Below are 13223 nucleotides of genomic sequence, written 5' to 3'. Positions count from 1 at the left end.
ATTTTTTCATGTTTAATTTGTAGAGCACTTTGTAACTGCATTGTGGATGGTGCTCCATAAATAAAGTATTATTATTATCAGGTGGTTGTTGCTGTGTTACTCCACAGACAGAAAAAGACACAGCAGTGATACTGGAACAAGCCCTGTGCACAGCGGCTAACACTCATCACACTGATGTTGTTACATGACCTCACACATGAGCTCTGTACGTCTAAACCCTATCATAAGCTTCATTTGTTTTGAATCTCAGGAGGATTGGGTACTACACTAACATTGGTCCTCCTCCATTCTTTCAATAGTTGAGCTGGAAGTGAGAGATTCCAGGCTCTACATTAACAATGAAATCACCACATCACTGTTCTCACATTACACACTCAGCTGCCTCAACACGTCTATACCAGCTTTTATTTGTGGTCTAACACTGAGGTTCGATTATTATACGTAATGTTGATGAAACAAAGACTCTGTGTTTAAATGTATAAATTATCTACAATGTCAAATCAGTGTGTTAATAACGTTAATAATGATCACACACTGAAATCAAATTTCAAAGACCTTTAAACTCCACAGGCCATGGAAATGGAAATGATCAGTAAAAGACATCTGTAAAAAAAAAGTTTAGATTTCTGCTGCAGTAGTGTTGATAATGTAATGTAAGGGTAAAAATCCAAAGAATCATGAGAACAATTCTGTGTGCTGCAATAGAATCTTGCCCATGCATTCTGGTCCAAGAACGAAACATAGAAAATTCACATTGTAACTGTAATGCTACTTCCACAAACCCCTGAGGCCGTCCAGGTAAATCATTAATTGTTGGACAGGTACAGAGTGGTGATGTCCGTCTCTCTATCTATCCAGGGTGCTAGGGTGACATGGATTGCGCCATGAGCCTTTCTGATCTCTGTGTATGAGCGGAATGTCTGGCTTGCTACTAAACAGTCCACAAAACACATGGTGGGGTGACAACACGGTGACAGCTGACGGCTTTAAAAAAAGCTCCACGCCAAGGGTATCAGGCTGGACCACCACAGAGGAGCAATATAACAATATGAAACATGGGGAAAAACAGGGATCATTGGTTTTACTAAAGTAGACATTACAAAATTTAAAACTGTTAAAGTGAAAGCAATTTATTGAATTATTCAGTTTCTTCTTCAGCCACAGATGTATGTGTGATAAGTCACTACTCAAAGAATAAGGAAAAAGTGAAGTGCTATAGGTTTAAAAGGTCACATAGCCTGTGTTTCTAAAACAACAATTTCTTTCACAAAGTAGCCAAAATAGTGAACTATCTGATTTGAAAGAAAACCAATGTCCCTTTTCTAAAGCTTGGAGAGGGCGGGAGTAGCTGTAAAGGGCCACAGACAGAGTCCAACAGGTGCTTTTCTACATAGTAAGATCCCAAAATATACACTTAACAAAACACAAGCAGAAGAGTGAGGTACTAAAACAGGAGGATGCAAAAATCTAAAGGCATCTTAACAGGACAAATGGTGTGGGTTGTTATACCTAATGGACAAAAAGAGAGGGCTGTTCATATGATATTTCATAACAGTGGTGTATCTAAGTAAAACATATTTAACATCATGAGATCACCCATTATTTCCCCCCTTAAACTTATATTTGATAACTCTTCTCGAGGTCTAACTTTCCCAACTAAATCAGTTACTGTACAGGCTACAGTGGACTGTAAACTATTATTACTCAGCCGTCCACCAGTCCTGACCACTGCTTGTGTGTGACAGCTGCGTCTGTGCCAGTGGGCCTGTGAACTATCACAGAGGCGCAGCGAGGGGCCGTTGAAATGCCAAAGCCTCTCTAACTTTCACTGCGTGTGCAGGCCACTATGTCCACTGTTGCCCACTGGAGATATAACTCTCAGGCATGTATTAACTGAGAGAGGAGTTGAACAAGCTTGATGATATACCTCCACATATCTGATTGCTGCTCGGATGTTGAACTATGCTGTGAGGGATGATCCCTGGAAGACAAACTGGCTAATATGACACCCCAGAGGGAGAAGAACTTTCACGGGGGGCTTATCCAGCTTATCCATCAGATAGATTTGTTTTGTATGAATAGCGTTCATACGTAAAGGTGCTGTGACAATTCAGTCTGGTAACAATCTGCTGAAATCCTGTTGTTGTGAATGTATGATGAGACATACAGGTCTAAAATCCTGTATTTTGGCACCAAACATGAAAGAGTATAAAATAGTTATAAGACACTGGCCAAACTGTGTCTCATGTTCACACTTGGATTCTGGGGTATAGTCTTCCCTGAGTCTTGACATTTCCTGCCTGTCACTTGAATGGTGTTAGAAAAGGGAGTGGACGTCTTGGTGTGAGGGGAGGAGTGACCACCTGACGTCTATGCCCTATGTATAGTCACAGAAGTTGTCAAATGTCTCGCAAGAGCGAATCAGCGAGGAGAGTCATAAAAAAGAAAGATCCCACGTTGGCAAGCAGCTGCTTGCTGCTTCCAAAAAAGTATTGGGTGTCCAGTAACTGCCCAGCCAAAACATATTTGACTCACTACATCCTGCGCGAGCTCGCACTCCAGCTTGGCGTTCAGTGTGGTTCAAACGCTCCGAGCCTCTCATTCAGTTTCTTTTTTTTCTTTTTGGTTGTGCGCGGACACCCCCGACACTGAGCAGCCATGGATGCCATCAAGAAGAAGATGCAGATGCTCAAGCTCGACAAGGAAAATGCCATGGACAGAGCTGAGCAGGCCGAGTCGGACAAGAAGGCAGCTGAGGACAGGAGCAAACAGGTCGGCATCCACTGTGGAACCTGTACTCTTTTACGCACTGGGGCCAATGGCACAGTGCGCTTTAACTCTGCGTGGTTCCTGCATATGGTGTCCTTTCACTGAGCATTAATATTTGTCGTCAAAGAATTTGATTAACTTTGAAGAACACAATATACATATAACATATCATTTAGAATTTTTTGTACTGCGTGCATGTTGTAAAACCGATTGCCTAATCTGCTATTGTATTAGGCACGATTTAGCTAAGATATCTAATGTTATGCCTATTGTATTAGCCTGAGTGCTTTTGTAATTGGTTAATTGGTGTTGTGATTGAAAATGATCAATTATAATGATGTTTGAAGTAAATCTCTTCTTGTTCCTCTGTGTCCCAGCTTGAGGATGACCTGGTGGCACTGCAGAAGAAGCTGAAGTCAACTGAGGATGAGCTGGACAAGTACTCTGAAGCCCTCAAGGATGCCCAGGAGAAACTGGAGCTCGCTGAGAAGAAAGCCACAGATGTGAGTTTGTGTTGATGGCACCACAGATTGGTGGAGAAGCCCCTGTAGGGCGACAATAATGCTTTGACCCAGAGCCACCCCTCTGGCCTCCCCCCAGGAAACTGAGATTACCAGCCTCCATACAGATTGACTCTAACAATGAAGTTATGCAATAATCAATCATATAGGAGGCCCTGGGTCAGTATAGGATGAATATATGGATAGTTAAATATAGCTCTTGTTCTGTATATGGTAAGGTCACAGCTCTGGGGCCTACCAGTGCATTCCACAACCCTTTGGATGAATCTGAGGACCAGTGTAGAGTTTCAGTCGGACGTTTTATGAGCATATTTTGCCCTGTGCAATCCCTGACAAATTTGTGCTGATGCTGGCTTCAGTTGACTTTCTGCACATATGTCTGACCACAATGACATTACAGGTTTATAGGCTGCTCTTAATGTGACACTCATTTCAACCAACCTGCATTTTTTAGGATTTAATTGAGGCTTAACACACATTATTGTGAGTAAATAAATATTAAGTACAAGAGTGTCTTGTTGAATAAAATAGGGCATGATAAAGTTGCATTGAGCCAATAAGGAGGCCATAAAAATGCACTTTAGGGATGCAATGTGGTTGTTGATAATAATATATCTGCAGAAAGCAGTGTTGTTGGCATTAAATACATTTATTTAGGATAATACAACTAATAATAATACTAGTAACAATCATTATCATCATCATCCATCCATTATCTATGCCACTTATTGCAGGGGGTCAAAATAACAACTATTAATACTAATAATAAAACCTATAATACTGATAATAATTCAAACTTACAATAATAATTATAATAAGTCATTTGCTTTATTAACTTGACTCTTGATATAAATGAGTCAGTTAGTCAGTCAGTACGTTAGTTAGTTAGTCAGTGTCTGTATCTGATGTCTGTGCTCAGTCTGTGATAGGGTGAGCTCACTGCAGCAGCAGGGGATGCGCTCCTAACACATCATGAATGAAACTGTTGTAAAACAGACTAAAAGTACGAATGCACGACACTGAATTCATTTGAAACCACAGACGACATTGATGCAGTTTGTTTACTTTCGTCTTCACTGAACGAACGTTTTTGTGTGCGTGTAAAAATCAGGTACTTCCGGGACCGATGGCACGTCCCAATCCTCATCAGCCGTTGATTAAAGGCGGTGGGGGCAGGGATCAAACGCGCCGCATCCTCCGAGAGTGTGCGTGAGTGTGCGTGAGCGAGCCCGCAGACACGGAGACAGCGGGGGGACCACACTAGCTTAGCCCAGATACAGCAGCGACAGCAGGGAAGAGCGAGGTAAACATGGCCGGTGGGAGCTCCCTGGAAGCCGTGAAGAAGAAAATCAAGTCGCTGCAGGAGCAGGCCGATGTGGCGGAGGAGCGAGTCGCGCTGCTGCAGCGGGAAGTGAACCAGGAGAGGACCGCGAGGGAGGCAGTAAGCTGCTGCTAATGATTTAAGGCAATTAGACCGCAGGCTGCCGGCGGCATTAGGCGCAAATCTGGTCAAAAAGCGTGGCTGCCGGGCCCAGACAGCCACCGGGTGTGCAGTCAGGTACCAGGTAGACATGTTGGAAGTCGGCCCCGCTGCAGGGTGTGCCGAGGAGGGAAGGATGGAGTTAGGAGAGATGAGGAAAGAAGGGCTCCACCCGAACTCACCACCCGCCCTGTGACCACCATGCTAACGCCCCAGCAGCACCACAGCTCTTCATGCAGGGATTTAGCTGGTGGGATCTCAAAGGAGCTGCTATTGTCTCCCCTCCGTAAAGTACAGCCATGTCGCTCATTTGTTTTCGGGACAGAGATGAGTAAATCACTGTGAGACAGGAAATTGAAGTTTTGAATGGGGAAGATGAAGGGAGGCGGAATTAGCCTAACATTTTCATGCACAATGCAAACCCTGTGAGCCTGCACCCCTCCCTGCAGGTGGACCCTGACCCAGCCCAGCCCCTCTGCAGACAGGCTGCAGAGAGGCTGGGAGGTTTTAAAGGTCCAGTGTGTAAGATTTATTTGAAAGGGATCTATTGGCAGAAATGTAATGTAGAATAATCCTCATGATGTTTTCACTAGTTAGTTTCATCTAAATTGTATGAATTGTAGTTTTCTTTACCCTAGAAAAGGCCCTTTATATTTAAATACTTTACATTTACATGGATGGGACCCTCTCTACAGAGGCCACAGTTTCTTTTTCATGTTTGAAAGGGGAGGGGGAGGTGAGGGGTGTTCAGCTGCAACTTCAACACCCGATATCACTAAATTCTACACACTGTACCTTAAGTCTGCGGCTGCAACTCAAACATGTTCAGGGGAAGCTTGACTCATGATTGTGGTGTTGTGCTCTTTCCACAGGCTGAGGGTGATGTAGCCTCCCTGAACAGACGTATCCAGCTGGTTGAGGAGGAGTTGGACCGTGCTCAGGAGCGTCTGGCCACAGCTCTGACCAAGCTGGAGGAGGCTGAGAAGGCTGCTGATGAGAGTGAGAGGTGGGTATCTCGCACCTGCAGAGACAGACCACCCACTGGATCAACACACTGCACTCACATGCCATTCTCACAGCGTGTGCACTGAGCCAAATGTTTTTAGCTCTGCATCATCTCAGCTTAACTGAAGGAAAGCCTGTCCTAAATCACCCACCATACTTAAATGGACCTATTATGCTTTTACTTTTTGTCTATCATATACACTACATATTGATGTGTCAGATTTCCAAATTAAGACATTTAAATCAATAATGCATATAAAACCAATCCCTCTTTGACAAATGCTTCAACATCAGACTACTGACTGATGGGTTTTAACTTTTTTCCCCCTCTTCCCAAACTTGATTAAATTGGCTGATGGTGGCAATAACATTTACCAAACAGACGTCAATCTGAAATCTCTCTTTGTCCACTCTCATACTTCAGATCAGTTTCGGGCTCAAACATGTATGAATGCGCACATATATATAATATAGTTGCAATTTCCAATCAATTATACACTGCTACTTGTTTTTAGTTACTTAGTTTGCATTTAGAACCGCAACACTCAGAGTGTGATGGATTTGGCCAATCAAAAGAAAGAAGAGGTCTCTTCTCCTGTTTCACTCTAAGGCTGCACAACTGTTTTCAAACTGTGACTCATACAGAGTTACTGTAGCAGAGTGCCGGAATAAAATTATGGAGGAAATGAGCACTATAGGTCTCCTTTGAGTTTCTGGTCCCATGCTGCTGCAAACTTGTTGGAGCACTGTGGTCATGTTGGCTCTGAATCCCATTCAAGACAAATGAGGAAACATATTTTATGAATCTAGCACTAAAATGCATAATTCTGCTTATTTGGAATTTTAAAGATCATAGATTTCATTTAATACATGTTTTTGTTGAGCTACTCCATTAACATTTGGCTAAGCCCTGCAACAAGTGGCTGGAAGTTATATTGTATGTATGTACTTAAACAACAGAAAAGCAGTTAATGATTTTCAGCATAATGGCAGGACTAAATTATTTATTTTTCCCTTGTTAGAATTATTGGTATCCAAATGTCTTCATTACTGATGCAGTAAAACTCAAGACCAATAGTAGAAGAGGTGGTACACTTGTAGTATTTTGAGGAAAACTCAGATGTCTTAGTTCGACAATTGGATGTTCCGGTCACACTTGTTGCCTAAATCAAGGAGACATGCTCCCCTGTGAACTGAAAGATATACACTTTCACAGACAAACCACTTCATGCTGGCCTGCTGTTGTGCTTACCTGCCGAGCTTTTTCTTTCCCTCAGAGGCATGAAGGTTATTGAGAACAGGGCAATGAAGGACGAGGAGAAGATGGAGCTGCAGGAGATCCAGCTGAAGGAGGCCAAACACATTGCTGAGGAGGCTGACCGCAAATACGAGGAGGCAAGTGTCTCAGCTGTTCACGGTGAACTTAGTGCTGCATGCTTTCACTTGAATGTCACAGCTGACATCAGTGGCTGTCTACTGTCAGATGAATATTGTTGCTGCAGAGTCACAATACATCAAAGAATTGAATCCTTTCTGATTGTGCATGAATGTGTAGAACTAGTGTGCGACTAAACTTTGCATGTTGTGACTTTAGGTGGCCCGTAAGTTGGTGATCATTGAGAGCGACTTGGAACGTACAGAGGAGCGTGCTGAGATGTCTGAGAGGTAAACGTTTCCTTCCATCTCCCCTCCATCTGTTTCTCCAAAGTCACAACGTTTAAAAGTTCTTACATTTCTCTTTCTATCTGCTGCTTCTTCTACCAAACTTAAAATTAATAGCAAGTGCTCTGAGCTGGAGGAGGAGCTGAAAACCGTGCAGAACAACCTGAAGTCTCTGGAGGCCCAGGCAGAGAAGGTAAGATGGCCGACAGAGACGATTCACAGCAAATGATCCACAGTATAAACAATAGAACATTATGATTATATTCGACTTACTCTGCCCTTTGTGTGTAACCACAGTACTCGCAGAAGGAGGACAAGTACGAGGAGGAGATCAAGGTGCTCACAGACAAGCTGAAGGAGGTGAGTTCATCCTGCATTTTTATTCTCTGGTCAATTCTTAAGGCCTTAAGTAGGCGGGCTATATATTTCTTTTTAGTGGTTGTCTAAGGCTGTGGTTAGTAAATGTAAACCTCTCAATGGGAATGGCTAATGTTTGACTGTATCCCTTCCCTCAGGCTGAGACCCGTGCTGAGTTTGCTGAGAGATCTGTCGCCAAGCTTGAGAAGACCATTGATGACCTTGAGGGTATGAATCTCATCCACCTGCCTTTTCGGCACTTACAGAGTTTATATTCGTATTTTTCACAAAATGTAATTTGGTTTTTACTGTATTCAACCAGTCGGCACAAAAAAGTAACCCGTACAGTGTTCTTTATATCCTAAAACACATTTTCACAAAGGAACGCTCACAAAGGATAAAGTTTCCTTCTTATAAACGGTGCAGAAGTTTGAGGTTATTTATTTGATCAGCAGGATGTTCGAGTCCCTGGGTTAAATATCTGTACTGTCACTTCTCTCCTGCTGAGAGAAGAAACAAATCAGTGATCCTCAGAGGCCAGCGTGATATTGTTCATGTTGGCAAAATGATTTCTCACGGCAGTGCTGTTTGGCATTCTGCTGTAGTGACTGTACAAGGCCAACGAGTCGCGAGCGGCCTTCACAGGGTCACGGAACATGTGAGGCAGTTTCTCTCTGACTCCTCAAGAATCTGACACAACATCAGCAGCTGTTCCATGTACCCTTCCTATTTCTGTCCTGCTCCTTTTTACTCAGTTTCTCCATTTGTGTTGCCCTTTTGACTTCTGTTCTCTGACTACTCCGTTATTATTCTTTTTCTCTGTCTTTTCTATTTTATTTCAAATCCCCCGCTGCCTCCTCATAATAATCACCACACAATAGATGAGCTGTATGCCCAGAAACTGAAGTACAAGGCCATCAGCGAGGAGCTGGACCACGCCCTCAACGACATGACTTCCATGTAATTCACCACATGCTTGTTTTGTGCCTTAGATATCTATCCCTCTAACAACTTTGCCAATGTACAATAGCTCCCTCTTGTGGCATGTTTGGGTGCAGTGAGTTTTACTGCTAAATGTAGATGGCATTGATTTTTTTAAATTCTTAAATCCTCCCTAACCTAACTGCTTGTTACCATTGTTTTGGCTGTGGACTGAATGTGTTTTATAGATTTTATAGATTATTATAAATTGGCTCTTTGGCTTGATTTCACTTCTGGTGTCTTGCAACATAGCAATTTATCCTCAAAAGATTCCCAATCTTTTTTTTTGACTTATCTCTTACTTCTGCATCCCTTTTTCTACTTTGGTTTTGCATGACGTTTATCTTCCATTCCTCCTGTTGTTTCTCCTTCCAACACTTTTGTTCTCCTTTTTTTTCCACAGCTAAATTTTTTACACTCTTCACTCCAGAAGCTGGTTGAACATCCTCATCTCTCATCCTGTGCAGCGCTGCCCAACTTTCTGTCTCCTTTTGTCTCTGTATTTCTTTACTGCCCCACCACTTCTGCACAGTGGGCGGTCGCTGCCATCATCCATTTGTCCATATCTCATACAGACCTTTTGAGCCGTATTACTTTCTGTAAAATAAACATTCTTCCATCTATGTCAGTCCTTCCCCTTTTCTCCTGCCATGTTTCTTCATTTCCATTTGTCCCATCTTTTACTTTTTTTCAATTTTTATCTAATGTGTTTAATTTATTTTGTCGAGTAGCCTTTGAATAAACTCTGAAGCTCCTCTCCCATTCACTGCTCCTTTTTCTCTCAGAGAGGACCGTTACTTGGTATAATTGCAATAGTTGGTGGTAACTAATCCTGCAAACTAGTGTTCATGTAAAAGACGATTGTTGTCCTCTCACTTTTCCTCTGACTTGTAAGACTATGGCACCACAGCATGGTGAACCGGTTACCTGCTTTGATAGTTATTTTATTCAGTCTTTTGTACTTCTGTCACTGATTAGCTGCATTAGTAGGTGACTTAAATTTAAAGATGGTGACAACTGTGGTTAAGATAGCAACAGGAAGTGCAATTTGATAAATAAGCTAACAGCTATTTTGCAGTGCAACTAAACAAACAGTCATTTTGTGTCTGAGCATGTAGGGAATTTGTTTCCAGTTGACGAGCTCAGCTTGATTCCCTGCACCAAAAACCCTTAACGTTGAACGTGGAATATTCATTGGTCACCAACTTGTTGGCTTGTTCCAGGCTATAGAGCTCAACAGCTCTTGTAGCAGTCCCTGATATCAACAGTGTTTTTTTTTTTCTCAAATTGGTACTACACTACCCACAATCCTAAAGTGTAATAGCAACGTATCTGATAGGTGGAGCTTGCGTATCACGAAAATCATGTCTGCTCTGATCGGCTGGGTTATTATACACTATATGACTTGCATACAATACACAAATCACAGTATATTGCAACATGATATAAGCAACAAAATTAAATTCAAGAAAATATGAATGGAAGATTTGATTTTGGAAGTGGGCATCCACTGTAACACTCTATTGGTGGAAACACTTTTTTCTTTTTTAATTATGTTTGAGTAATGTGGACATCAGCTTAGCGTGTTTGTCCTGTAGGAATTAACAGGATGAGTAATTAATGTTGTTGTTTGTTTATGATCTTTAATGCAAACTAACACTTGTTTTATGATGAAGACATGACACCAGCACTAACTCTTTGTTGTCTGTACTAACCTGCCTTCTGTCTCTTTCCCTTTTCTCTTCTTTGCTTTCTGACTGACAAGACCATCTATACAAGCAGCTTGAGAAAAACCGCCTTCTGACCAATGAACTGAGAGTAGCCTTAAACGAGGCCTAAACTGGAGTGGGCTCTCATTTGCTTCAAGTTTTCAGAAAAAAAGAACATAGGCAATTGTTTCTCTGACACAAAACTTAAACTAAACCAAGCATTTCGTTCAACAAGTAAGAAGTGGAAGGATTTTCACATTATGCATGATCAAACACCAGAGGTTAACCTGACACCCTCAGGTATGAACAGTTATAGAATGGATTTGATATATATCATCATTGTCAGGGCTGTAGCGCATGAATCCAGTAGAAATCTACTGCTGTTGTTTGGGGGGTGTAGACTGATGATGCAGATGTTTTTGTGGACTAGAATTTATTCTGCATCCCAGAACCCACCTCAAAAAACAAGGAAAAGTTTTCATTACAAATGATCAAGCATCAACCAAAATTAAGAATGCATTTGTTCAGCTTTACAGGGAGAACTCAACCAATCATTTTGGTTTTATTTCAAGTTTGATTTGAGTGGGAGTACATTTTTAATCAGTATAATTATGTTTGATCAGGGCACTTTCAGTATTTTTGTGCAGGCTTTGCTTTAACAACACTGGATTTTGGTGACATGGTTCTGAACCCTGTGATGCTCTCAGGCATTTCAGAGAAAGCTTGACAGGTTGTCACTCAAACTCTCCCTGGTAGATCTTTAGATATATTTTTCAATGAGCATAAACACCTAAAACAAAACCTCAATTGATACAAATCTATTACTAACACAGTTGAACATTTTGGCAGAGGTAGTTTGATTCTGCATGTAGCAGTAAGGATGAAGTACTGACCGTTGACCCATGTAGAGATAATCACAATATCTGTTTCTACCAGTTGAAGTCAAAGTCTTTCATAGCTGGAAGTCATGTTCTTGAACCACTGTAGGGCCAAGTTAAACATATTTGAGTGAAAATAGGCTAAGGGAGAGAGTTTTGCTCGAGTTTTGTCTCATTATTAGTGTTCAGATTGGTGCTCATATTGTTTTTTTGAAGTTACTTTTTTCTCTCTAAAACTGCATGGTTGGGGTGTTTGAACTTAATACTTAAGCTCATCAGAGCATCAGATTTCGGAAAACTAACAATTTGCCTTGGGTGATATTTAGTCCTAAACTCAACCCATGCAGTCATGACTACAGCCTTGCCTTAAGATTGAGTTTGATATTTACAATATTCTTGAAAGATAACATTTTAAAATGGAAGTTGAGTTTGTGGGATTGGCTCAGGGTATCTGAGTTGGGGAAATGTATTTGCTTATTGAATGTTAACATATTATTGGGGAAAATATAGAGTTTAAATTCCTCACACTCTTAAAGTTAGCAACAATATCCAACCAAAGTCTAACACTGTCTATTAACCTGGACCAGAGCTTTGTCTGCTATATTCTGTGCATCTCTGCGCTGTTTGTTCTCCGATGTTTAACTGATGCAATGCTATATTAACAGATAAACTCACACGTGCTCAAGAAGAAGGCCTGAGGGTAAAACAGACGCTGGATCAGACTCTAATGGAGATGATTAACATTTGACCCAGCTTTGTTCCCCTCCCCACGATGCCTCCTCTGCTGTGAATATGGCTGGCTCCCATATACAACTACTACAGAAAATGTGAGGAGTTGTGTTTCTATGTCCCCTCTGAACTTGTTGTCCTGAAGAACCATACTCAACACAAGGTAGCACAGACAGCTTCTATAGCGCCTCTGTTTCCCTCACACACTGTATTCAAAGGTTACTTACAATTCACCTATTATATGTCTTTAATAGGTTTATTTGTTTGTTTAAAGAATTTGCACTTTTTGGGGGGGAAAATCTAGCACATAACCATCATGATCAAAGCCATAAGTTATGCCAAGGTTACATAAAAGGGACTTTTATTATGTGTACTTTTGTAAAGCTGCTTCTTTGTCTTTGATTCTTCTGTATTGTAAACATGTATTCACTGTCAGTGGCATCATGCACTTCCAGTTTAGCAAAGAAGGAATTCTTAGCATAGTTGCTCGGATGTTTTGTTCCAGCTGAGTGAGAGAAATGTCTGCACTGTACTCACTTCTCTGTTCATTTTGAGGTACTGATGATGTTTGATTTGTCTCTTGCATTTTATCTTGGAAATGTAAAGATCATAAATAAATTGTTGAAGTATAATTTACTAAGTCTAGCATCATTACAAATGTTTTTCAATACTGTCAGGTAGACATATGTGAAAATGTTACACGTCAGTTGAGCAACTCTGGTTATTTTAATATGAAACTGTCTATACTTAAAATGTATGTTAGCAATGGAAGTAATCTAGTAAACCTTTACAACTGAAGTACCACTTGTAATTAAAATGTAGCATTGTGTGCCATCTACAACTTCCCATTTTGTTGCATCAATTCATGGCAGTAAAATGCAAGAATGACGCTCAGAGTGCAGACCACCGCCAAGGCCCAACAGTCCCCTTATAAAACTACATTTAAATACACTAATCTGGATTTATTTTTTATTTTTATTGGATCTGCACCAAAGTTCACACACCTATAGATACCAATCCTCTTAACATGCATTTAACAGTTCTGTGGAAATCCATACATATTCTGAGAAATCACAAATGTTCAAAAATAGCTGATAAAGGAAAGTTGGGGGGAATCATGGATCGGCTCTCT

At 41.2% G+C, this 13223-nt stretch overlaps 1 protein-coding gene across 6 annotated transcripts; it reads left to right on the top strand.

The window, feature by feature from the left end:
- Positions 1-2535: 2535 nt before the first annotated feature.
- On the top strand, positions 2536-12727 carry LOC109625055 (tropomyosin alpha-1 chain). 6 transcript variants are annotated; one of them, XM_020080096.2, is made up of 10 exons: positions 2539-2772; positions 3147-3272; positions 5643-5776; positions 7053-7170; positions 7370-7440; positions 7555-7630; positions 7735-7797; positions 7953-8022; positions 8676-8754; positions 9179-9398. In XM_020080096.2, exons 1-10 carry the CDS (start codon positions 2659-2661, stop codon positions 9180-9182), a joined length of 855 nt encoding a protein of 284 aa, XP_019935655.1. In that variant the 5' UTR covers positions 2539-2658; the 3' UTR covers positions 9183-9398. The 6 variants fall into 6 exon arrangements, with proteins under 6 accessions (XP_019935657.2, XP_019935658.1, XP_019935655.1 ...); XM_020080098.2 differs by lacking the exons at positions 8676-8754; positions 9179-9398 and adding an exon at positions 12028-12727 and having other exon boundaries at positions 2536-2772; XM_020080099.2 differs by lacking the exons at positions 8676-8754; positions 9179-9398 and adding an exon at positions 10541-11151 and having other exon boundaries at positions 2536-2772.
- Positions 12728-13223: the final 496 nt, after the last annotated feature.

Source organism: Paralichthys olivaceus, chromosome 1, assembly GCF_024713975.1.
Source record: "Paralichthys olivaceus isolate ysfri-2021 chromosome 1, ASM2471397v2, whole genome shotgun sequence".
Taxonomy (NCBI): Eukaryota; Metazoa; Chordata; class Actinopteri; order Pleuronectiformes; family Paralichthyidae; genus Paralichthys; species Paralichthys olivaceus.
The sequence above is the reverse complement of the archived record's forward strand: the minus strand, read 5'-3'. Positions and strand labels throughout refer to the sequence as shown.

Coding starts and splice junctions, on each gene's coding strand:
- LOC109625055 (XM_020080098.2), top strand. CDS start 2,659: ATGGATGCCATCAAGAAGAAGATGCAGATGCTCAAGCTCGACAAGGAA. Junction 7,171..7,369: donor CTGACCGCAAATACGAGGAG/GCAAGTGTCTCA, acceptor TTGTGACTTTAG/GTGGCCCGTAAGTTGGTGAT. Junction 7,798..7,952: donor TCACAGACAAGCTGAAGGAG/GTGAGTTCATCC, acceptor CCCTTCCCTCAG/GCTGAGACCCGTGCTGAGTT.